The 24,892-nt window shown below is 48.3% G+C and overlaps 1 protein-coding gene across 3 annotated transcripts in view; it reads left to right on the forward strand.

The window, feature by feature from the left end:
• Nucleotides 1-3,217: 3,217 nt before the first annotated feature.
• LOC127913050 (CD9 antigen-like) overlaps nucleotides 3,218-24,892 on the forward strand; it is a 47,126-nt gene continuing 25,451 nt past the window's right edge. The window contains exon 1 of one of the 3 annotated variants that reach the window (XM_052484310.1): nucleotides 3,218-3,613. In XM_052484310.1, coding sequence (XP_052340270.1) covers nucleotides 3,545-3,613 — 69 coding nt within the window. In that variant the 5' untranslated portion in view covers nucleotides 3,218-3,544. Of the gene's footprint in view, nucleotides 3,614-4,935; nucleotides 5,063-24,892 lie in introns of those variants that run through there. The other 2 variants (XM_052484308.1, XM_052484309.1) reach the window with 2 other exon arrangements.

Here is a 24,892-nt window from a genome sequence, read left to right on the forward strand (position 1 = left end):
AAAATGTCTCTTGTTTAATAAAGCACTAATTCACCTTCGCTTTGTGCAGCTTAATGTTCCAGGAAAACCTCTGGGCCCTAGTCATAAAGGTTCAAGGAAAACCTCTGGGCCCTAGTCATAAAGGTTCAAGGAAAACCTCTGGGCCCTAGTCATAAAGGTTCCAGGAAAACCTCTGGGCCCTAGTCATAAAGGTTAAAGGAAAACCTCTGGGCCCTAGTCATAAAGGTTAAAGGAAAACCTCTGGGCCCTAGTCATAAAGGTTCAAGGAAAACCTCTGGGCCCTAGTCATAAAGGTTCAAGGAAAACCTCTGGGCCCTAGTCATAAAGGTTCAAGGAAAACCTCTGGGCCCTAGTCATAAGGGTTCAAGGAAAACCTCTGGGCCCTAGTCATAAAGGTTCAAGGAAAACCTCTGGGCCCTAGTCATAAAGGTTCAAGGAAAACCTCTGGGCCCTAGTCATAAAGGTTCAAGGAAAACCTCTGGGCCCTAGTCATAAAGGTTAAAGGAAAACCTCTGGGCCCTAGTCATAAAGGTTAAAGAAAAACCTCTGGGCCCTAGTCATAAAGGTTCAAGGAAAACCTCTGGGCCCTAGTCATAAAGGTTCAAGGAAAACCTCTGGGCCCTAGTCATAAGGGTTCAAGGAAAACCTCTGGGCCCTAGTCATAAAGGTTCAAGGAAAACCTCTGGGCCCTAGTCATAAAGGTTCAAGGAAAACCTCTGGGCCCTAGTCATAAAGGTTCAAGGAAAACCTCTGGGCCCTAGTCATAAGGGTAAGTTGTAGGAGGCACTTTCTGTCTCGGGTCGCCTATCCTCACCAGAGAGGTCTTTGAATAAATCTTGAATAAGGGTTTCAAATTTGGAGAAATGACACTAATTGTTTTATATTTTTGACATTTAGTCAGGAAATGCAGCTCCGTCTCAGGTCCTGCTGTGGTGCAGTGGTTGCACAGCCTTTCCTCGACAGGAAGACAGGTTTTCCTGTGTCTACCCTTCTCAATGGCAAGGCTGTGATCACTCAGCCTGTACTTTGTCAAGGTTTTTGATAAACTATGGTCAAATAGTTTGCCATGGTATACTGTCGATTAGGGCCAGATAGCTCAGCATTTTGCTTTGTGCTTCCCAATAGGTAATCAGTGGTCGGCCCGTCATTCAGTGCAGGTGGCAGAGCTTGTTTTGAGCCCCACCTGTTTTGCATGTTATTTTAGCATTAATACGTGTCACATATCAGTTTGTAAACAATGTAAAATAAAAGAAAGAAGAAAAAAAAGATAATTGAGTTAATGAAGCCGCATACGAACATGATTTCTGTTTTGATTTCTTGAGTAAAGCAGCTCCAAAGTGCGGGTGTTTCAGTCTAGCTCAGTGCTTTCTATGGTGATGGGGCAGCTCCAGAGTGCAGGTGTTTCAGTCTAGCTCAGTGCTTTCTATGGTGGTGGGGCAGCTCCAGAGTGCAGGTGTTTCAGTCTAGCTCAGTGCTTTCTATGGTGATGGGGCAGCTCCAGAGTGCAGGTGTTTCAGTCTAGCTCAGTGCTTTCTATGGTGGTGGGGCAGCTCCAGAGTGCAGGTGTTTCAGTCTAGCTCAGTGCTTTCTATGGTGGTGGGGCAGCTCCAGAGTGCAGGTGTTTCAGTCTAGCTCAGTGCTTTCTATGGTGATGGGGCAGTCAGTGGGAAATACAGAGCGTAGGGGTGGGTAATGTTCTCTAGTTGCGCCGTGATTGGCTCAGTGTTCTGTCACTCATGGGGACACTACATCACTGCAAAGTCTACAGGGAGAGCACAACAATTCAGGCCCCTTCATTGGTGCTGCCATAGAGTTACATTAGAGGTGCCCATCCAAGAAGGCTCAAGGTCATTGGCCACAGATAAAATCGTTAAATCACATTATATCTATCGTAGCTTTGATTGGACTGATCGTGTCAACATTATACTTTCAAAATCTTAGCTAGCGGTCATCGTGAATCAAGTCGACAATCTACTGTCAAATCCTTTTTAATCCTTGTCACGTGGCGAGAAATTATAAAGAGAATTTATAGATAAAACATATCGGAGCGCATCGGCCATAAACATTACACAACAAGTTGAAAATTGCAAATTCAACAATGAAGAAATCAGTGGCTAACTGTAAGTGTTGCAATGCAATCATTAGCCTGCTATTCAGTGGAGTGGGTGTGTTGTCCAAGTCTGGGATTAAGGGTCTCTCTTCCGAGCATAAAACCTGAGTGTCGTTAATGTCTCTAGGACGGTCTCTGCTGCCCTACGGTGACAGGTGGAACCATGACACTCTATGGCAGCACCCGAGGGGCTAGATAAGAATTTACCCTTAGACTTGGTGGTGACGTAGTATCCGCATGAGTGACAGAACACTGAGCCAATCATGGCGCAACGCATTTTCTAATAGCTTGCCCCACTACCACCACAGAAAGCACTGAGATAGGCTGAAACACCTGCATTTTGGAGCTGCTTTACTCACGAAAACACAAAAAAGACCATGTTTGTATGTGGCTTTATTAACTCAATGATATATATGTATTTTGTACATTGTTTGCAAACTGATATGTGACACATATTAATGTCAAATAAAATGCAAAACAGGCAACAACAAAAAATGTATTAATTTATTTTTGCTAAAAATGTGGGTCTCAAAACAGTTGGGGTCTGCCCTGAATGACAGGTCGCCACTGCTTATATGGCCCCTTTAATTATCCTACGGTCCTGACTTGGTGTACAGGGAGAATACTGCAAGAACGGCCCATGTTCGGAATTCTGTCGCTGTACATTTCAAAAGTACTGAACATGAACAACGTCCTTCCTAGCTCGCTCATTAATGTCTTAATCGAAATTACAGATAGCCTCTAATCCGCTCTCCATCCCCTTATGCCGTGGTTTGTACACCTCGATTGTCAGGAGAAACCACATTTGTTCAAGCAAGTCAGCCATGTCAGCTGTTTTTTTAAGGCAGTAAATGAGGTTGAATAAGTTGTTTCCCTGATAGCCAAGAAAGCGCTGCTGTTGGGACAGCTTTGTGTATTCCGTAACAGTTTGTGTGCACCGTTTTTCACGTTATCATGCAATTCATTTTGTACTATGGCTTTGCTGGCATGGATTTTTTTTTTTTTAAATGGTTTTTGCCCCACCAAGATTTACATGCTAAAATCGCCACGGATTCAGCTCTGTCTGAGGAAAAAAATAAAGAGACGGCCAAACCACCATCAGACCAAATCATGCAGGAGAGAATACGGCCAGCCAGCTTCATATCCAATCAGAATCAACCATGCAGTCACTGGACTGGAATCAGCGAGTCCGCATGTCTGCTGTCCCTGTCTGTCTGTGTCGAGTTGGAACCGCCGGTCTGGAACCCCCCTCACATTGAAATGGGCGGTCTGGAAACACAGTGAGAGGAACCTCAGGTGCTTTACTCTGCTGACGATATTGACAGCAGCACCGTGCACCGATATATTGTTTACATTTTTTTTTTTTAAAGAGAAAGAATAGCGACAACTCCGATTTACGTTTTGTGAATTAGCGGTGCATTTTTTGAGCCAACAATGGGGAAAGTGGAAGGAGGAATGAAATGTGTCAAATATCTACTTTTCATCTTCAACTTCATATTCTGGGTAAGTCGTGATACAGTTTTTTTAATTTTATTTTGGGCGAAATATGTTTGAGTTTGTATGAAGCGGTCTGCTGTGGCGATGCTGCAGTTAGTTCGCCTATCCAGCCTACAACAAATGCATGTTGCATCGCCATGCGGACATACCAAACCGCAGAATTACTTTAGCCTATTGTTTGTCTCTTGTAACATTGCTTCTCGAATAGCGACCTTGCAGCTCTAGTCATTTTGCCAGTTAATTTGAGTTTCCCCCCGTCCTCGGCTATTTTTTTCCCTTTTATTCATCGCGTATATTAAGTAAATCGCGTCGGCATGGAAAGGGTGACTGTTAGGAGGTTGAGTTTTGGCTCGTCGGACACTCGGACTCAAATCACATTTTCCACTGAAGGAAAATCCGCCCTTTCCCCTAGCCTTGGCGCGGTGTGTTTTTGATCGGAAGGGGAGACGGATAGTCAGGGAGTTATATTACGCTGGCCCGGGTTGAACCAGGCAATGGCCCGTCACATCATCGGTCGAAAGCAGGGAGGTAGTAGCGATCTTCCCAAATCAAACAGTAATTTGCACCACTCTAGGTGCATCGACCAGAAACATTAAAAAAAAAAAACATAAAATACATGTTTTGAATATAAAGTTCGTTTTCATCGGGAAGGCAGATGACGCGTTTATCAAAAAGCAATCACCTTTGCATGTGAAAACACATGGGCCTACTCCTTATTCGTCACCGCACTAGTTTATTTACGTTATGTTTGTTTTGAGCCGACTTCGAGAGGGGCATCTAAGCTCATTCCCGGGAGGCATCCAAAACGAACGCCATTGTTTTAGACCCGGAAACTCCCCGGACTGTGTGACGCGGGCCAGATAAACGAATCCCCTCGGAGTGAGTTCGGGGCAGTATGGAACAACACCATCTCGGCAATTGGCGCTCTCTCTCTCTCTCTCTCTCTACGTCTGGGTCATTCATTATAAAACAGACATATTATTGATAAGCACACAGTGGCGTGTATTCATGATGTCAGACTTCCTCAGATATTTGACCAATAAGTTATCTTTTTTTTTTTTTTTTTTTTTTTGGTATCTTTCGTCTCTCTGTGTGTTTCATAGTTTTCCATCAATTCGCAAGTGTCTGAATCTCTCTGGATAAATAATCCAAGCGAGGGAAACGGCACCCGTCTGTCTCAGTATGTGTAGTCCATATATCTTATGCTGTCTGGACCATAATGGTATAACTTGTTTCTGCACGTAGCATTTGCTTGATTGATGCCAGCAAGCGTTTGGCCTCCCTTGATACAAACTATTCTAAATGAATGAGCCAATCAGCGTTGGTCTGGCGCAGCAAAACGTTCCCCAAGGGAGGTCAGTTTGGATTTGATGTCCTGCAGTCGCTAGCTTGCTAACTCAGTCCTTTCCTAAACCATGGATGGAGATGGGGATTTGGACTTGATTCTCTGTTCAGGTAATTCTGATGTAACCATACATTAATTCATACGTTGTGCCACTGGCCCGAGACAATTGGACTTCGATATGTAGCTTAGATGTAGGCTCACGTTAACTAGCTAGCTAACTTAGCTGGTTCAATGTTGCCCATGCTCGGAAGTCAGGTTAGCAAGCATTTTAGCTAGGTAGCCTATGACAACAAACTAAAAGTGTACTACTGTATGACAGAGCGGCTTGTCAACATGAAGGAGAGGAGGGTGACATTGGAGTTCAACTAGTCTACAAGTAGGATTAGTTTAAAAAAAACGACGTTTGACATCAGCAGGCACACAGAAATCAGTCCCATGGATAGCCACGTTATATTAAGGAACGTTGATTGGACTAAATTGTTTTTGGTATCTTTTTTTAAGTTTGTTTTCAGTGTATTAATCTAAGCATTTATAGCCTTGTTGATTTGACGATTTATTTAAATGTTGAAGTGTAAATGCTGCAGGAATAGCCGAGGCAGTGCTCCCTGTTGTCATTGTGCTGACTTGCAGTAACTCATTGGTTCTAAATCACTAGTTGTTTAGTAAACGGTTGAAAACATTAACTTGCTTGACCGTGCTGCAGGTCCTATAACTGTTTGTCTGTGTAGCCGACGGGAAATGGCTAGCTAGTTAGCGGTGGTGGGCGCGCTAGTGGAGTTTCAATCGGTGACGTCACTTGCTCTGAGACCTTGAAGTAGTAGTTCACCTTTGCTCTGCAATGGCAGCAGCTTTTTAGTGGAGCGATGGGTAACGATGCTTCGAGGGTGACTGTTGTTGATGTGTGCAGAGGGTCCCTGGTTCGCGCCCGGGTCGGGGCGAGGGGACGGACGTAAAGTCTACACTGTTACAGATGCAGCATCTGTTTTGTGGACTTCACCAGACCGATGTTGCTCTCCAGTTTTGTGATGAAACAAACGTAGGCTAAATGTGCATTTTTAATATATTCTACCACTTTGTGACAGTTGTCTTTTTGTTGTCACAGGCCTTATTGTATATCACTGTGGCTTAGGGGTTATAGAGCCTCATCACGGGCCTTATGTGGCTTAGGGGTTATAGAGCCTCATCACGGGCCTTATTGTCTATCACGGTGGCTTAGGGGTTATAGAGCCTCATCACGGTGGCTTAGGGGTTATAGAGCCTCATCACAGGCCTTATTGTATATCACTGTGGCTTAGGGGTTATAGAGCCTCATCACGGTGGCTTAGGGGTTATAGAGCCTCATCGTGTGGGCCTTATGTGGCTTAGGGGTTATAGAGCCTCATCACAGGCCTTATGTGGCTTAGGGGTTATAGAGCCTCATCGCGGTGGCTTAGGGGTTAGAGCCTCATCACTGTGGCTTAGGGGTTAGAGCCTCATCACTGTGGCTTAGGGGTTAGAGCCTCATCACTGTGGCTTAGGGGTTAGAGCCTCATCACTGTGGCTTAGGGGTTATAGAGCCTCATCACGGTGGCTTAGGGGTTATAGAGCCTCATCGCGGTGGCTTAGGGGTTATAGAGCCTCATCGCGGTGGCTTAGGGGTTATAGAGCCTCATCACGGTGGCTTAGGGGTTATAGAGCCTCATCGCGGTGGCTTAGGGGTTATAGAGCCTCATCACGGTGGTTTAGGGGTTATAGAGCCTCATCGTGTGGGCCTTATGTGGCTTAGGGGTTATAGAGCCTCATCGCGGGCCTTATGTGGCTTAGGGGTTATAGAGCCTCATCACGGGCCTTATTGTCTATCACGGTGGCTTAGGGGTTATAGAGCCTCATCACGGTGGCTTAGGGGTTATAGAGCCTCATCACAGGCCTTATTGTATATCACTGTGGCTTAGGGGTTATAGAGCCTCATCACGGTGGCTTAGGGGTTATAGAGCCTCATCGTGTGGGCCTTATGTGGCTTAGGGGTTATAGAGCCTCATCACAGGCCTTATGTGGCTTAGGGGTTATAGAGCCTCATCGCGGTGGCTTAGGGGTTAGAGCCTCATCACTGTGGCTTAGGGGTTAGAGCCTCATCACTGTGGCTTAGGGGTTAGAGCCTCATCACTGTGGCTTAGGGGTTAGAGCCTCATCACTGTGGCTTAGGGGTTATAGAGCCTCATCACGGTGGCTTAGGGGTTATAGAGCCTCATCGCGGTGGCTTAGGGGTTATAGAGCCTCATCACGGTGGCTTAGGGGTTATAGAGCCTCATCGCGGTGGCTTAGGGGTTATAGAGCCTCATCGCGGTGGCTTAGGGGTTATAGAGCCTCATCGCGGTGGCTTAGGGGTTATAGAGCCTCATCGCGGTGGTTTAGGGGTTATAGAGCCTCATCGCGGTGGTTTAGGGGTTATAGAGCCTCATCGCGGTGGCTTAGGGGTTATAGAGCCTCATCGCGGTGGTTTAGGGGTTATAGAGCCTCATCGCGGTGGTTTAGGGGTTAGAGCCTCATCACGGTGGCTTAGGGGTTATAGAGCCTCATCGCGGGCCTTATGTGGCTTAGGGGTTATAGAGCCTCATCACGGTGGCTTAGGGGTTATAGAGCCTCATCGCGGGCCTTATGTGGCTTAGGGGTTATAGAGCCTCATCGCGGGCCTTATGTGGCTTAGGGGTTATAGAGCCTCATCGTGTGGGCCTTATGTGGCTTAGGGGTTATAGAGCCTCATCGTGTGGGCCTTATGTGGCTTAGGGGTTATAGAGCCTCATCGCGGGCCTTATGTGGCTTAGGGGTTATAGAGCCTCATCGCGGGCCTTATGTGGCTTAGGGGTTATAGAGCCTCATCGCGGGCCTTATGTGGCTTAGGGGTTATAGAGCCTCATCGTGTGGGCCTTATGTGGCTTAGGGGTTATAGAGCCTCATCGCGGTGGTTTAGGGGTTATAGAGCCTCATCGTGTGGGCCTTATGTGGCTTAGGGGTTATAGAGCCTCATCGCGGGCCTTATGTGGCTTAGGGGTTATAGAGCCTCATCGCGGGCCTTATGTGGCTTAGGGGTTATAGAGCCTCATCGCGGGCCTTATGTGGCTTAGGGGTTATAGAGCCTCATCGTGTGGGCCTTATGTGGCTTAGGGGTTATAGAGCCTCATCGCGGGCCTTATGTGGCTTAGGGGTTATAGAGCCTCATCGCGGTGGTTTAGGGGTTATAGAGCCTCATCGTGTGGGCCTTATGTGGTTTAGGGGTTATAGAGCCTCATCGCGGGCCTTATGTGGTTTAGGGGTTATAGAGCCTCATCGTGTGGGCCTTATGTGGCTTAGGGGTTATAGAGCCTCATCGTGTGGGCCTTATGTGGTTTAGGGGTTATAGAGCCTCATCGTGTGGGCCTTATGTGGTTTAGGGGTTATAGAGCCTCATCGTGTGGGCCTTATGTGGCTTAGGGGTTATAGAGCCTCATCGTGTGGGCCTTATGTGGTTTAGGGGTTATAGAGCCTCATCGTGTGGGCCTTATGTGGCTTAGGGGTTATAGAGCCTCATCGTGTGGGCCTTATGTGGCTTAGGGGTTATAGAGCCTCATCGTGTGGGCCTTATGTGGTTTAGGGGTTATAGAGCCTCATCGTGTGGGCCTTATGTGGCTTAGGGGTTATAGAGCCTCATCGTGTGGGCCTTATGTGGCTTAGGGGTTATAGAGCCTCATCGTGTGGGCCTTATGTGGCTTAGGGGTTATAGAGCCTCATCGTGTGGGCCTTATGTGGTTTAGGGGTTATAGAGCCTCATCGTGTGGGCCTTATGTGGCTTAGGGGTTATAGAGCCTCATCGTGTGGGCCTTATGTGGTTTAGGGGTTATAGAGCCTCATCGTGGTGGTTTAGGGGTTATAGAGCCTCATCGTGTGGGCCTTATGTGGCTTAGGGGTTATAGAGCCTCATCGCGGTGGTTTAGGGGTTATAGAGCCTCATCGTGTGGGCCTTATTGTATATCACTGTGGCTTATTAACGAATGGGTTATAGAGCAAACAACACAATTATCACAACATACAGTAGGTTGTAATATGGCTTTTATACTGGCTTGGCTTCCCCAGCGATTTTCCCCACGTACCTCTACTGTTGTGTACACAGCTAAGCAGATGTTATAGCGGGTGCAGTGAAATGCTTACGTTACTAGCTCCAAACAATGCAGTAAAATGTCACACAGGCAGTGCTTGCGACTGTTTACATGTAGGTACAGGAGAGCTCCACAATACTTCTGATTATGGTGTTGTATAGAAGGAACGGGCTGCTCAAGCTGTAGACCATTTGCGGTGCCAGTGCTCGGCTCCTGTGAGCTCCTGCCCATTTCAAGCACTGCAAACTTAAGGGTATGTATGACGCACACAATCAATGACAAAAAAAAACCCCAGAAAGGACGGAAATATTCCAATTCCTCGGAGGTGTTGAACAGCGGTTATTCAACACTGTTGGGGTTTTCTAGGCCTGCCTACATTATGTCCTTATTTGGAAGTTGCATGGCACAAATTAGTAGTTTTTCATTCCTTAGAAGTCTCAACATGTAACGTTTTTTTTTGGGGGAGGGGGCAAACTGACCAAATTCACATAGAAATGTAGTTGTAGATCTGTCATTCTACTTGACAGCAAGTCTAATAAGCGGTAGATCTGTTCTATGTGTGCTATTTCTATGCTTCCTGTTTTTACGTTTTGTACGTGCATCTTATACTGTGGGTTTTGTACACTAGCTGAAACGACCAGTGTTTTTGGTTATGGAAAATATACTTCATAGTGGTTTAGATGGTACAATGATTCTCTACGCTATACTAGTTTTATTTTTGTCACAAACTGAAATTAAGCAAACTATTAGAATTTTCCACAAAAAATGGGTTAATCGCTGAGCACTAACACGTAGCCTAGTTATGCACATGCAACAACTGACATTTTTTAAATTTATAATATAATATAATATGCCATTTAGCAGACGCTTTTATCCAAAGCGACTTACAGTCAGTCATGTGTGCATACATTCTACGTATGGGTGGTCCCGGGAATCGAACCCACTACCCTGGCGTTACAAGCGCCATGCTCTACCAACCGAGCTACAGAAGGACCATATCAATACAGGCTTTAGGCTGCCCTTGGGCTTGGTAGAATATCAGAAGCCAACCTCCAGGCCGTGAAGACCAAATCTAGGTTCATATGGTTGTCCCAAGCACCTGCTCTCTCTCGCTCTGTCTTTCTCTTATCTTACACACAACAGGAAGTGAAGAAAGTGTTGCCACTGTGACAGGATGTGAAGAAACTATTGCCACTGTGACAGGATGTAAAGAAACTGTTGCCACTGTGTTTGAACTTAGCCTCTGATGAAATTAGTGACACACGTGCTGCCGTGACACTTTAGACTCATGAGCATGGCTTTCGTTATTCGGTAATAGCTGATAAATTAAATTGGTTCCGGCCCGGTTGTCCAAGAGAAGAAAAAACAATCACATTGTGAAATAATGTTTTATATCCTCGACACTGATGGAAATACCAGTTGACTGGTCGGCTTTATATCCTCTACACTGATGGAAATACCAGTTGACTGGTCGGCTTTATATCCTCTACACTGATGGAAATACCAGTTGACTGGTCGGCTTTATATCCTCTACACTGATGGAAATACCAGTTGACTGGTCGGCTTTATATCCTCGACACTGATGGAAATACCAGTTGACTGGTCGGCTTTATATCCTCTACACTGATGGAAATACCAGTTGACTGGTCGGCTTTATATCCTCTACACTGATGGAAATACCAGTTGACTGGTCGGCTTTATATCCTCTACACTGATGGAAATACCAGTTGACTGGTCGGCTTTATATCCTCGACACTGATGGAAATACCAGTTGACTGGTCGGCTTTATATCCTCTACACTGATGGAAATACCAGTTGACTGGTCGGCTTTATATCCTCTACACTGATGGAAATACCAGTTGAATGGTCGGCTTTATATCCTCTACACTGATGGAAATACCAGTTGACTGGTCGGCTTTATATCCTCTACACTGATGGAAATACCAGTTGACTGGTCGGCTTTATAGCCTTGACACTGATGGAAATACCAGTTGAATGGTCGGCTTTATAGCCTCTACACTGATGGAAATACCAGTTGACTGGTCGGCTTTATAGCTTCGACACTGATGGAAATACCAGTTGACTGGTCGGCTTTATATCCTCTACACTGATTGAAATACCAGTTGACTGGTCGGCTTTATAGCCTTGACACTGATGGAAATACCAGTTGACTGGTCGGCTTTATAGCCTTGACACTGATGGAAATACCAGTTGACTGGTCGGCTTTATATCCTCTACACTGATGGAAATACCAGTTGACTGGTCGGCTTTATATCCTCTACATTGATGGAAATACCAGTTGACCGGTCGGCTTTATATCCTCCACACTGATGGAAATACCAGTTGACTGGTCGGCTTTATATCCTCTACACTGATGGAAATACCAGTTGACTGGTCGGCTTTATATCCTCTACACTGATGGAAATACCAGTTGACTGGTCGGCTTTATATCCTCTACATTGATGGAAATACCAGTTGACTGGTCGGCTTTATAGCCTCGACACTGATGGAAATACCAGTTGACTGGTCGGCTTTATATCCTCGACACTGATGGAAATACCAGTTGACTGGTCGGCTTTATAGCCTTGACACTGATGGAAATACCAGTTGACTGGTCGGCTTTATATCCTCTACACTGATGGAAATACCAGTTGACTGGTCGGCTTTATATCCTCTACATTGATGGAAATACCAGTTGACCGGTCGGCTTTATATCCTCCACACTGATGGAAATACCAGTTGACTGGTCGGCTTTATATCCTCTACACTGATGGAAATACCAGTTGACTGGTCGGCTTTATATCCTCTACACTGATGGAAATACCAGTTGACTGGTCGGCTTTATATCCTCTACATTGATGGAAATACCAGTTGACTGGTCGGCTTTATAGCCTCGACACTGATGGAAATACCAGTTGACTGGTCGGCTTTATATCCTCGACACTGATGGAAATACCAGTTGACTGGTCGGCTTTATATCCTCGACACTGATGGAAATACCAGTTGACTGGTCGGCTTTATATCCTCTACACTGATGGAAATACCAGTTGACTGGTCGGCTTTATATCCTCTACACTGATGGAAATACCAGTTGACTGGTCGGCTTTATATCCTCTACACTGATGGAAATACCAGTTGACTGGTCGGCTTTATATCCTCTACATTGATGGAAATACCAGTTGACTGGTCGGCTTTATATCCTCTACATTGATGGAAATACCAGTTGACTGGTCGGCTTTATATCCTCTACATTGATGGAAATACCAGTTGACTGGTCGGCTTTATATCCTCTACACTGATGGAAATACCAGTTGACTGGTCGGCTTTATATCCTCTACACTGATGGAAATACCAGTTGACTGGTCGGCTTTATATCCTCTACACTGATGGAAATACCAGTTGACTGGTCGGCTTTATATCCTCTACACTGATGGAAATACCAGTTGACTGGTCGGCTTTATATCCTCTACACTGATGGAAATACCAGTTGACTGGTCGGCTTTATATCCTCTACACTGATGGAAATACCAGTTGACTGGTCGGCTTTATATCCTCTACATTGATGGAAATACCAGTTGACTGGTCGGCTTTATATCCTCTACACTGATGGAAATACCAGTTGACTGGTCAGCTTTATATCCTCTACACTGATGGAAATACCAGTTGACTGGTCGGCTTTATATCCTCTACATTGATGGAAATACCAGTTGACTGGTCGGCTTTATATCCTCTACACTGATGGAAATACCAGTTGACTGGTCGGCTTTATATCCTCTACACTGATGGAGATACCAGTTGAATGGTCGGCTTTATAGCTTCGACACTGATGGAAATGCCAGTCAATAAATACATTTGACTGGTAATGCTCTTTGATCTATATTTGCATAATTTTGTGAAATTAAATTGACCGGTTAATGCTCTTTGATCTATATTTGCATAATTTAGAGGAATTAAATTGGCGCTTGTTAACAATATATTTGTTACGTATTAGGGATGCACCGATATCCAATATTTTCCTTGCCCAAAAAAACTATACCCGATAACCAATATTAAATGTTTTGGCGGCCTTTTAAGCATTCTAGTACAGTTAAATAGTTGAAACACACCACACTAGCCAAAAACGTTAATTTGTTGGTATTTACATATGTCCCCAATAACAGTAAAACATCTATTTATTTACTAAACCTATTTATTTCACTTACAGCTGTTTCGTTGTTCATTTGTTCAGTCTCAACCAGGATTTCATCATAAATGTCAAGCAGTGAAGTTTCAGCTGTCTGTCCGTGGTCTCTCTTCCTCTACATCTTGTCCAGCTCTGTCTGTCCGTGGTCTCTCTTCCTCTACATCTTGTCCAGCTCTGTCTGTCCGTGGTCTCTCTTCCTCTACATCTTGTCCAGCTCTGTCTGTCCGTGGTCTCTCTTCCTCTGCATCTTGTCCAGCTCTGTCTGTCCGTGGTCTCTCTTCCTCTACATCTTGTCTAGCTCTGTCTGTCCGTGGTCTCTCTTCCTCTGCACTGTCACTGTGTCCGTTTCCATCTTGTCCAGCTCTGTCTGTCCGTGGTCTCTCTTCCTCTGCATCTTGTCTAGCTCTGTCTGTCCGTGGTCTCTCTTCCTCTACATCTTGTCCAGCTCTGTCTGTCCGTGGTCTCTCTTCCTCTACATCTTGTCTAGCTCTGTCTGTCCGTGGTCTCTCTTCCTCTGCATCTTGTCCAGCTCTGTCTGTCCGTGGTCTCTCTTCCTCTACATCTTGTCCAGCTCTGTCTGTCCGTGGTCTCTCTTCCTCTGCATCTTGTCCAGCTCTGTCTGTCCGTGGTCTCTCTTCCTCTGCATCTTGTCCAGCTCTGTCTGTCCGTGGTCTCTCTTCCTCTACATCTTGTCCAGCTCTGTCTGTCCGTGGTCTCTCTTCCTCTGCATCTTGTCCAGCTCCGTCTGTCCGTGGTCTCTCTTCCTCTACATATTGTCCAGCTCTGTCTGTCCGTGGTCTCTCTTCCTCTGCATCTTGTCCAGCTCTGTCTGTCCGTGGTCTCTCTTCCTCTACATCTTGTCCAGCTCTGTCTGTCCGTGGTCTCTCTTCCTCTGCATCTTGTCCAGCTCTGTCTGTCCGTGGTCTCTCTTCCTCTACATCTTGTCCAGCTCTGTCTGTCCGTGGTCTCTCTTCCTCTACATCTTGTCCAGCTCTGTCTGTCCGTGGTCTCTCTTCCTCTACATCTTGTCTAGCTCTGTCTGTCCGTGGTCTCTCTTCCTCTGTATCTTGTCCAGCTCTGTCTGTCCGTGGTCTCTCTTCCTCTACATCTTGTCCAGCTCTGTCTGTCCGTGGTCTCTCTTCCTCTGCATCTTGTCCAGCTCTGTCTGTCCGTGGTCTCTCTTCCTCTGCATCTTGTCCAGCTCTGTCTGTCCGTGGTCTCTCTTCCTCTGCATCTTGTCCAGCTCTGTCTGTCCGTGGTCTCTCTTCCTCTGCATCTTGTCCAGCTCCTGTCTGTCCGTGGTCTCTCTTCCTCTACATCTTGTCCAGCTCTGTCTGTCCGTGGTCTCTCTTCCTCTGCATCTTGTCCAGCTCTGTCTGTCCGTGGTCTCTCTTCCTCTACATCTTGTCCAGCTCTGTCTGTCCGTGGTCTCTCTTCCTCTGCATCTTGTCCAGCTCTGTCTGTCCGTGGTCTCTCTTCCTCTACATCTTGTCCAGCTCTCTGTCCGTGGTCTCTCTTCCTCTGCATCTTGTCCAGCTCTGTCTGTCCGTGGTCTCTCTTCCTCTGCATCTTGTCCAGCTCTGTCTGTCCGTGGTCTCTCTTCCTCTGCATCTTGTCCAGCTCCGTCTGTCCGTGGTCTCTCTTCCTCTACATCTTGTCCAGCTCTGTCTGTCCGTGGTCTCTCTTCCTCTGCATCTTGTCCAGCTCTGTCTGTCCGTGGTCTCTCTTCCTCTACATCTTGTCCAGCTCTGTCTGTCCGTGGTCTCTCTTCCTCTGCATCTTGTCCAGCTCTGTCTGTCCGTGGTCTCTCTTCCTCTACATCTTGTCCAGCTCTGTCTGTCCGTGGTCTCTCTTCCTCTACATCTTGTCCAGCTCTGTCTGTCCGTGGTCTCTCTTCCTCTGCATCTTGTCCAGCTCTGTCTGTCCGTGGTCTCTCTTCCTCTCCATCTTGTCCAGCTCTGTCTGTCCGTGGTCTCTCTTCCTCTGCATCTTGTCCAGCTCCGTCTGTCCGTGGTCTCTCTTCCTCTACATCTTGTCCAGCTCTGTCTGTCCGTGGTCTCTCTTCCTCTGCATCTTGTCCAGCTCTGTCTGTCCGTGGTCTCTCTTCCTCTACATCTTGTCCAGCTCTGTCTGTCCGTGGTCTCTCTTCCTCTACATCTTGTCCAGCTCTGTCTGTCCGTGGTCTCTCTTCCTCTGCATCTTGTCCAGCTCTGTCTGTCCGTGGTCTCTCTTCCTCTGCATCTTGTCCAGCTCTGTCTGTCCGTGGTCTCTCTTCCTCTGCATCTTGTCCAGCTCTGTCTGTCCGTGGTCTCTCTTCCTCTGCATCTTGTCCAGCTCTGTCTGTCTGTGGTCTCTCTTCCTCTGCATCTTGTCCAGCTCTGTCTGTCCGTGGTCTCTCTTCCTCTACATCTTGTCCAGCTCTGTCTGTCCGTGGTCTCTCTTCCTCTGCATCTTGTCCAGCTCTGTCTGTCCGTGGTCTCTCTTCCTCTACATCTTGTCTAGCTCTGTCTGTCCGTAGTCTCTCTTCCTCTGCATCTTGTCCAGCTCTGTCTGTCCGTGGTCTCTCTTCCTCTACATCTTGTCCAGCTCTGTCTGTCCGTGGTCTCTCTTCCTCTGCACTGTGTCCGTTTCCATCTTGTCCAGCTCTGTCTGTCCGTGGTCTCTCTTCCTCTACATCTTGTCCAGCTCTGTCTGTCCGTGGTCTCTCTTCCTCTACATCTTGTCCAGCTCTGTCTGTCCGTGGTCTCTCTTCCTCTACATCTTGTCCAGCTCTGTCTGTCCGTGGTCTCTCTTCCTCTGCATCTTGTCCAGCTCTGTCTGTCCGTGGTCTCTCTTCCTCTACATCTTGTCCAGCTCTGTCTGTCCGTGGTCTCTCTTCCTCTACATCTTGTCCAGCTCTGTCTGTCCGTGGTCTCTCTTCCTCTACATCTTGTCCAGCTGTGTTTAACGTCACGTAAACCCTGTTTCTTGTCTGCATCGAAGTAGCAGTCCTTGTACCTGGCATCTAGCATGGTGGTGACACAGTAGAGGTCCTTGTACCTGGCGTCTAGCATGGTGGCGACACAGTAGAGGTCCTTGTACCTGGCATCGAGCCATGGCGGGGGTTTCAATGCCATGGTGGGGGTTTCAATGCCATGGTGGGGGTTTCAATGCCATGGACGGGGGTTTCAATGCCATGGACGGGGGTTTCAATGCCATGGACGGGGGGTTCAATGCCATGGTGGGGGGTTCAATGCCATGGTGGGGGTTTCAATGCCATGGGGGGTTCAATGCCATGGTGGGGGTTTCAATGCCATGGCGGGGGTTTCAATGCCATGGGGGGGGGTTTCAATGCCATGGTGGGGGTTTCAATGCCATGGTGGGGGTTTCAATGCCATGGTGGGGGTTTCAATGCCATGGTGGGGGTTTCAATGCCATGGGGGGGGTTTCAATGCCATGGGGGGGGGTTCAATGCCAGGGGGGGGGTTTCAATGCCATGGGGGGGGTTTCAATGCCATGGGGGTTCAATGCCATGGTGGGGGTTTCAATGCCATGGTGGGGGTTTCAATGCCATGGTGGGGGTTCAATGCCATGGTGGGGGTTCAATGCCATGGGGGGGTTTCAATGCCATGGTGGGGGTTCAATGCCATGGTGGGGGTTCAATGCCATGGGGGGTTCAATGCCATGGGGGTTCAATGCCATGGGGGTTCAATGCCATGGTGGGGGTTCAATGCCATGGTGGGGGTTCAATGCCATGGGGGGTTCAATGCCATGGGGGTTCAATGCCATGGGGGTTCAATGCCATGGGGGTTCAATGCCATGGTGGGGGGTTCAATGCCATGGGGGTTCAATGCCATGGTGGGGGTTCAATGCCATGGGGGTTCAATGCCATGGTGGGGGGTTCAATGCCATGGGGGTTCAATGCCATGGGGGTTCAATGCCATGGTGGGGGGTTCAATGCCATGGTGGGGGGTTCAATGCCATGGGGGTTCAATGCCATGGGGGGGGTTCAATGCCATGGGGGTTCAATGCCATGGTGGGGGTTTCAATGCCATGGGGGTTTCAATGCCATGGTGGGGGTTCAATGCCATGGTGGGGGTTTCAATGCCATGGTGGGGGTTTCAATGCCATGGGGGTTTCAATGCCATGGGGGTTTCAATGCCATGGGGGTTCAATGCCATGGTGGGGGGTTCAATGCCATGGTGGGGGTTTCAATGCCATGGGGGTTCAATGCCATGGCGGGGGTTCAATGCCATGGGGGGGTTCAATGCCATGGTGGGGGTTTCAATGCCATGGGGGTTCAATGCCATGGGGGTTTCAATGCCATGGGGGTTTCAATGCCATGGGGGTTCAATGCCATGGGGGTTTCAATGCCATGGGGGGTTTCAATGCCATGGGGGTTTCAATGCCATGGGGGTTCAATGCCATGGTGGGGGTTTCAATGCCATGGTGGGGGTTTCAATGCCATGGCGGGGGTTTCAATGCCATGGACGGGGGTTTCAATGCCATGGGGGTTTCAATGCCATGGGGGTTCAATGCCATGGTGGGGGTTTCAATGCCATGGTGGGGGGTTCAATGCCATGGGGGTTCAATGCCATGGGGGTTTCAATGCCATGGGGGTTTCAATGCCATGGGGGGGTTCAATGCCATGGTGGGGGTTTCAATGCCATGGTGGGGGTTTCAATGCCATGGTGGGGGTTTCAATGCCATGGTGGGGGTTTCAATGCCATGGTGGGGGTTTCAATGCCATGGTGGGGGGTTTCAATGCCATGGGGGTTTCAATGCCATGGTGGGGGGTTTCAATGCCATGGTGGGGGGTTTCAATGCCATGGTGGGGGGTTTCAATGCCATGGTGGGGTTTCAATGCCATGGTGGGGGTTTCAATGCCATGGGGGGGTTTCAATGCCATGGGGGTTTCAATGCCATGGTGGGGGTTTCAATGCCATGGGGGTTTCAATGCCATGGTGGGGTTCAATGCCATGGCGGGGTTTCAATGCCATGGGGGTTCAATGCCATGGGGGTTTCAATGCCATGGGGGTTTCAATGCCATGGTGGGGGTTTCAATGCCATGGGGGGGTTTCAATGCCATGGTGGGGGTTCAATGCCATGGTGGGGGTTTCAATGCCATGGTGGGGGTTTCAATGCCATGGTGGGGGTTCAATGCCATGGCGGGGGTTTCAATGCCATGGCGGGGGTTTCAATGCCATGGTGGGGGTTTCAATGCCATGGACGGGGGGTTCACGTCTTCATACATATGAGACATGTCTTACCTTGCTTACAAGTAGCCTATCAGATCTCCTCTTTCTACATAACGAATGGGCTTTTTCATCTGTCACATGAAACAGCTCGCATGTGCAGTGCCCTTTTGACAGCGCTGTTAGCTTTTAGCCTTGCATAGCTTAGTGGAATAGGGTTTAGCATAGCCTAGTGGAGTGTGTTTTAGCCTTGCATAGCTTAGTGGAAAGGGGTTTAGCATAGCTTAGTGGACTGGGGTTTAACATAGCCTAGTGGACTGGGGTTTAGCATAGCCTAGTGGACTGGGGTTTAGCATAGCCTAGTGGACTGGGGTTTAGCATAGCCTAGTGGACTGGGGTTTAGCATAGCCTAGTGGACTGGGGTTTAGCATAGCCTAGTGGACTGGGGTTTAGCATAGCCTAGTGGACTGGGGTTTAGCATAGCCTAGTGGACTGGGGTTTAGCATAGCCTAGTGGACTGGGGTTTAGCATAGCCTAGTGGACTGGGGTTTAGCATAGCCTAGTGGACTGGGGTTTAGCATAGCCTAGTGGACTGGGGTTTAGCATAGCCTAGTGGACTGGGGTTTAGCATAGCCTAGTGGACTGGGGTTTAGCATAGCCTAGTGGACTGGGGTTTAGCATAGCCTAGTGGACTGGGGTTTAGCATAGCCTAGTGGACTGGGGTTTAGCATAGCCTAGTGGACTGGGGTTTAGCATAGCCTAGTGGACTGGGGTTTAGCATAGCCTAGTGGACTGGGGTTTAGCATAGCCTAGTGGACTGGGGTTTAGCATAGCTTAGTGGACTGGGGTTTAGCATAGCCTAGTGGACTGGGGTTTAGCATAGCCGTTAGCTTAGTGGAGTGTGTTTGTTTTATCCATGTGAATTCAATTCGTTTTTGACAGCATCCCTTTTGATTTAAGAGACCCGAGGAACTTTGAGTTAACAAACCTTGTGGATGGGTTTGGCATCTCTTGTCGTAGAGCTTTGTAATGAAGGGATCTATGGGACTTCATTTAGCAGACACTCTAATCCAGAGAAAATTACAGGAGCAATTAGGGTTGTGTCTTGCTTAACACATCGACAGATTTTTCAGCTCGTTGGCAAGGGGATTTGAACGAGCAACACGCTCTTAACGGCTACCTGCCAACATGAGACAACCGTATCTTTTCCAGTGATGAAGCAATGGATGACTTTTTATATAATTTAAAAGCTTCCAAACATTGTTGTCAATTTATTGTCTTTTAAAAAAAGACTTAACGTAAATGATTAAATAATTACTTATTGCCCTCATTTAAAATGCAAATCAATTTATAACATTTTTGACATGTGTTTTTCTGGATTTCTGTTGTTATTCTGTCTCTCATTGTTCAAATAAACCATTACAATTATAGACTGATCATTTCTTTGTCAGTGGGCAAACATACAAAATCAGCAGGGGACCAAATACTTTTTCCCCTCACTGTAGGTTTCCTCTGAAGGATTGACAGTATCATTTAAAACAACAGACAGGTCGGTAGGTTGTCTAGTGGTTAGAGTGTAGGGTCGGCATGTAGCCTAGTGGTTAGAGTGTAGAGGAGGTAGGTAGCCTAGTGGTTAGAGTGTAGAGGAGGTAGGTAGTCTAGTGGTTAGAGTATAGGGACGGCATGTAGCCTAGTGGTTAGAGTGTAGAGGAGGTAGGTAGCCTAGTGGTTAGAGTGTAGAGGAGGTAGGTAGTCTAGTGGTTAGAGTGTAGGGACGGCAGGTAGTCTAGTGGTTAGAGTGTAGGGGCGGCAGGTAGTCTAGTGGTTAGAGTGTAGGGGCGGCAGGTAGTCTAGTGGTTAGAGTGTAGAGGAGGCAGGTTGTCTAGTGGTTAGAGTGTAGAGGAGGCAGGTAGCCTAGTGGTTAGAGGGTAGAGGAGGTAGGTAGTCTAGTGGTTAGAGTGTAGGGGCGGCAGGTAGTCTAGTGGTTAGAGTGTAGAGGAGGTAGGTAGTCTAGTGGTTAGAGTGTAGGGGCGGCAGGTAGTCTAGTGGTTAGAGTGTAGAGGAGGTAGGTAGTCTAGTGGTTAGAGTGTAGAGGAGGCAGGTTGTCTAGTGGTTAGAGTGTAGAGGAGGCAGGTAGCCTAGTGGTTAGAGGGTAGAGGAGGTAGGTAGTCTAGTGGTTAGAGTGTAGGGGCGGCAGGTAGTCTAGTGGTTAGAGTGTAGAGGAGGTAGGTAGTCTAGTGGTTAGAGTGTAGGGGCGGCAGGTAGTCTAGTGGTTAGAGTGTAGAGGAGGTAGGTAGTCTAGTGGTTAGAGTGAACCCTAATACGATCCACCATGCTTACTGAACCCTAGTACGATCCACCATGGTTACTGAACCCTAGTACGATCCACCATGGTTACTGAACCCTAATACGATCCACCATGGTTACTGAACCCTAATACGATCCACCATGGTTACTGAACCCTAATACGATCCACCATGGTTACTGAACCCTAATACGATCCACCATGGTTACTGAACCCTAATACGATCCACCATGGTTACTGAACCCTAATACGATCCACCATGGTTACTGAACCCTAATACGATCCACCATGGTTACTGAACCCTAATACGATCCACCATGGTTACTGAACCCTAATACGATCCACCATGGTTACTGAACCCTAATACGATCCACCATGGTTACTGAACCCTAATACGATCCACCATGGTTACTGAACCCTAATACGATCCACCATGGTTACTGAACCCTAATACGATCCACCATGGTTACTGAACCCTAATACGATCCACCATGGTTACTGAACCCTAATACGATCCACCATGGTTACTGAACCCTAATACGATCCACCATGGTTACTGAACCCTAATACGATCCACCATGGTTACTGAACCCTAGTATTATTGTATATTAATTTAGATTAAAATGATGTAGTTTAGAGACGTTTAGATTCAATTGGATTGACCTAATAATTGTTTGTTTAACTATGTTAAGAGAGAGAGATCCCAACGGTCTCTCTTTATGATCCTGACCTAGATAAAGAGAGGAGACACACCAGAGTGGATGTTGCTTCTATCTCTCCTTTCATAGTTTATCCTCCTCTCCTACCCAGTCCCCAGGCCTCCTCCACTGCAGACAGAGAGGGGGATGAAATCCAGTGGGGGAGGGGCCTGGTAGTACTTTCAAATCCCTTGTTAGAGAGAGATTGGAGAGGATAGAGAGACCAGATGGGAGAGGGGAGGGTAGAGAGACCAGACGGTAGACGCTGGAGAGGATAGAGAGACCAGACGGTAGACGCTGGAGAGGATAGAGAGACCAGACGGGAGAGGCTGGAGAGGATAGAGAGACCAGAGGGGAGAGGGGAGGGTAGAGAGACCAGACGGGAGAGGCTGGAGAGGATAGAGAGACCAGAGGGGAGGGTAGAGAGACCAGACGGGAGAGGCTGGGGAGGATAGAGAGACCAGAGGGGAGGGTAGAAAGACCAGACGGGAGAGGGGAGGGTAGAGAGACCAGACGGGAGAGGGGAGGGTAGAGAGACCAGACGGGAGAGGGGAGGGTAGAGAGACCAGACGGGAGAGGGGAGGGTAGAGAGACCAGACGGGAGATGCTGGAGAGGATAGAGAGACCAGACGGGAGAGGCTGGGGAGGATAGATAGACCAGAGGGGAGGGTAGAGAGACCAGACGGGAGAGGGGAGGGTAGAGAGACCAGACGGGAGAGGCTGGAGAGGATAGAGAGACCAGACGGTAGAGGCTGGAGAGGATAGATAGACCAGAGGGGAGGGTAGAGAGACCAGACGGGAGAGGGGAGGGTAGAGAGACCAGACGGGAGAGGCTGGAGAGGATAGAGAGACCAGAGGGGAGGGTAGAGAGACCAGAGGGGAGGGTAGAGAGACCAGACGGGAGAGGGGAGGGTAGAGAGACCAGACGGGAGAGGGGAGGGTAGAGAGACCAGACGGGAGAGGGGAGGGTAGAGAGACCAGACGGGAGAGGGGAGGGTAGAGAGACCAGACGGGAGAGGGGAGGGTAGAGAGACCAGACGGGAGAGGGGAGGGTAGAGAGACCAGACGGGAGAGGGGAGGGTAGAGAGACCAGACGGGAGAGGGGAGGGTAGAGAGACCAGACGGGAGAGGGGAGGGTAGAGAGACCAGACGGGAGAGAGGGAGGACGGGAGAGGGGAGAGAGACCAGACGGGAGATGCTGGGGAGGGTAGAGAGACCAGACGGGAGATGCTGGGGAGGGTAGAGAGACCAGACGGGAGATGCTGGGGAGGGTAGAGAGACCAGACGGGAGATGCTGGGGAGGGTAGAGAGACCAGACGGGAGATGCTGGGGAGGGTAGAGAGACCAGACGGGAGATGCTGGGGAGGGTAGAGAGACCAGACGGGAGATGCTGGGGAGGGTAGAGAGACCAGACGGGAGATGCTGGGGAGGGTAGAGAGACCAGACGGGAGATGCTGGGGAGGGTAGAGAGACCAGACGGGAGATGCTGGGGAGGGTAGAGAGACCAGACGGGAGATGCTGGGGAGGGTAGAGAGACCAGACGGGAGATGCTGGGGAGGGTAGAGAGACCAGACGGGAGATGCTGGGGAGGGTAGAGAGACCAGACGGGAGATGCTGGGGAGGGTAGAGAGACCAGACGGGAGATGCTGGGGAGGGTAGAGAGACCAGACGGGAGATGCTGGAGAGGATAGAGAGACCAGACGGGAGAGGCTGGAGAGGACAGAGAGACGAGAGGGGAGGATAGAGAGACCAGACTGGAGAGGCTGGGGAGGATAGAGAGGATAGAGGACATGAGAGACCATCAAATTCCACGATATTTATAACAAACTAGTTCAACTTCTATACCATTTAGACTTTTTTATATTAATTTAGATTAAAATGATGTAGTTTAGAGAAGTTTAGAGAAGCGCATATATTTTGTTTTGTTAGCATTTTTAGCTCCAACTTAAGATCAGAAAGTGTCTTCTGCAGTACCAGAAAGTCAATTCAAATTTAGAAAATGCTTGGCCAATAGTAAGCGTGTAAATGAATTTGACAGTTTCTCATGATATCATCGATGGTATTGATCTAGATAGTAAACAATAGCTCGTACCAATGACTAGCGGGCCACCTTTCTGAATCTCTAGAACCTCCGATACTGCCGTGATGGCTCGGGTTCTTTCATGGAGATAATGATTTAACCCTAAGCAAACGTCAGAGCCCAGTCCAATCGAAAGACCGCTTCTTTTTAGTTCCCTGATCATCAGACGCTTTCGATCGGTCAGTAAACACGGCAGCACAACTTTTTCTGTTATCCAAGGCGCTCGCAAAAATGGTTGCTTAGCAACTGGATACCAATGTGTTCTGTGGAGAGGGGAAAAAAAAGTGATAGTTCCAATATTTGGATAATTCAGTCAGCCAGCCAGTAATTCAGCCAGCCAGCCAGTAATTCAGTCAGCCAGCCAGTAATTCAGCCAGCCAGCCAGTAATTCAGCCAGCCAGCCAGTAATTTAGCCAGCCAGCCAGTAATTTAGCCAGCCAGCCAGTAATTCAGCCAGCCAGCCAGTAATTCAGTCAGCCAGCCAGTAATTCAGCCAGCCAGCCAGTAATTCAGCCAGCCAGCCAGTAATTCAGCCAGCCAGCCAGTAATTCAGTCAGCCAGCCAGTAATTCAGTCAGCCAGCCAGTAATTCAGTCAGCCAGCCAGTAATTCAGCCAGCCAGCCAGCCAGTAATTCCGTCAGCCAGCCAGTAATTCAGCCAGCCAGCCAGTAATTCAGCCAGCCAGCCAGTAATTCAGCCAGCCAGCCAGTAATTCAGCCAGCCAGTAATTCAGCCAGCCAGCCAGTAATTCAGCCAGCCAGCCAGTAATTCAGCCAGCCAGTAATTCAGCCAGCCAATCAGTAATTCAGTCAGCCAGCCAGTAATTCAGCCAGCCAGCAATTCAGCCAGCCAATCAGTAATTCAGTCAGCCAGCCAGTAATTCAGCCAGCCAGTAATTCAGCCAGTAATTCAGTCAGTCAGCCAGTAATTCAGTCAGCCAGCCAGTAATTCAGCCAGCCAGTAATTCAGCCAGCCAGTAATTCAGTCAGCCAGCCAGTAATTCAGTCAGCCAGCCAGTAATTCAGTCAGCCAGCCAGTAATTCAGTCAGCCAGCCAGTAATTCATTCAGCCAGCCAGTAATTCAGTCAGCCAGCCAGTAATTCCGTCAGCCAGCCAGTAATTCCGTCAGCCAGCCAGTAATTCCGTCAGCCAGCCAGTAATTCCGTCAGCCAGCCAGTAATTCCGTCAGCCAGCCAGTAATTCCGTCAGCCAGCCAGTAATTCAGCCAGCCAGCCAGTAATTCAGTCAGCCAGCCAGTAATTCATTCAGCCAGCCAGTAATTCATTCAGCCAGCCAGTAATTCAGTCAGCCAGCCAGTAATTCAGTCAGCCAGCCAGTAATTCAGCCAGCCAGCCAGTAATTCAGTCAGCCAGCCAGTAATTCAGTCAGCC

The sequence above is a fragment of the Oncorhynchus keta genome, chromosome 28 (assembly GCF_023373465.1).
Source record: "Oncorhynchus keta strain PuntledgeMale-10-30-2019 chromosome 28, Oket_V2, whole genome shotgun sequence".
In the NCBI taxonomy this organism is placed as follows: domain Eukaryota; kingdom Metazoa; phylum Chordata; class Actinopteri; order Salmoniformes; family Salmonidae; genus Oncorhynchus; species Oncorhynchus keta.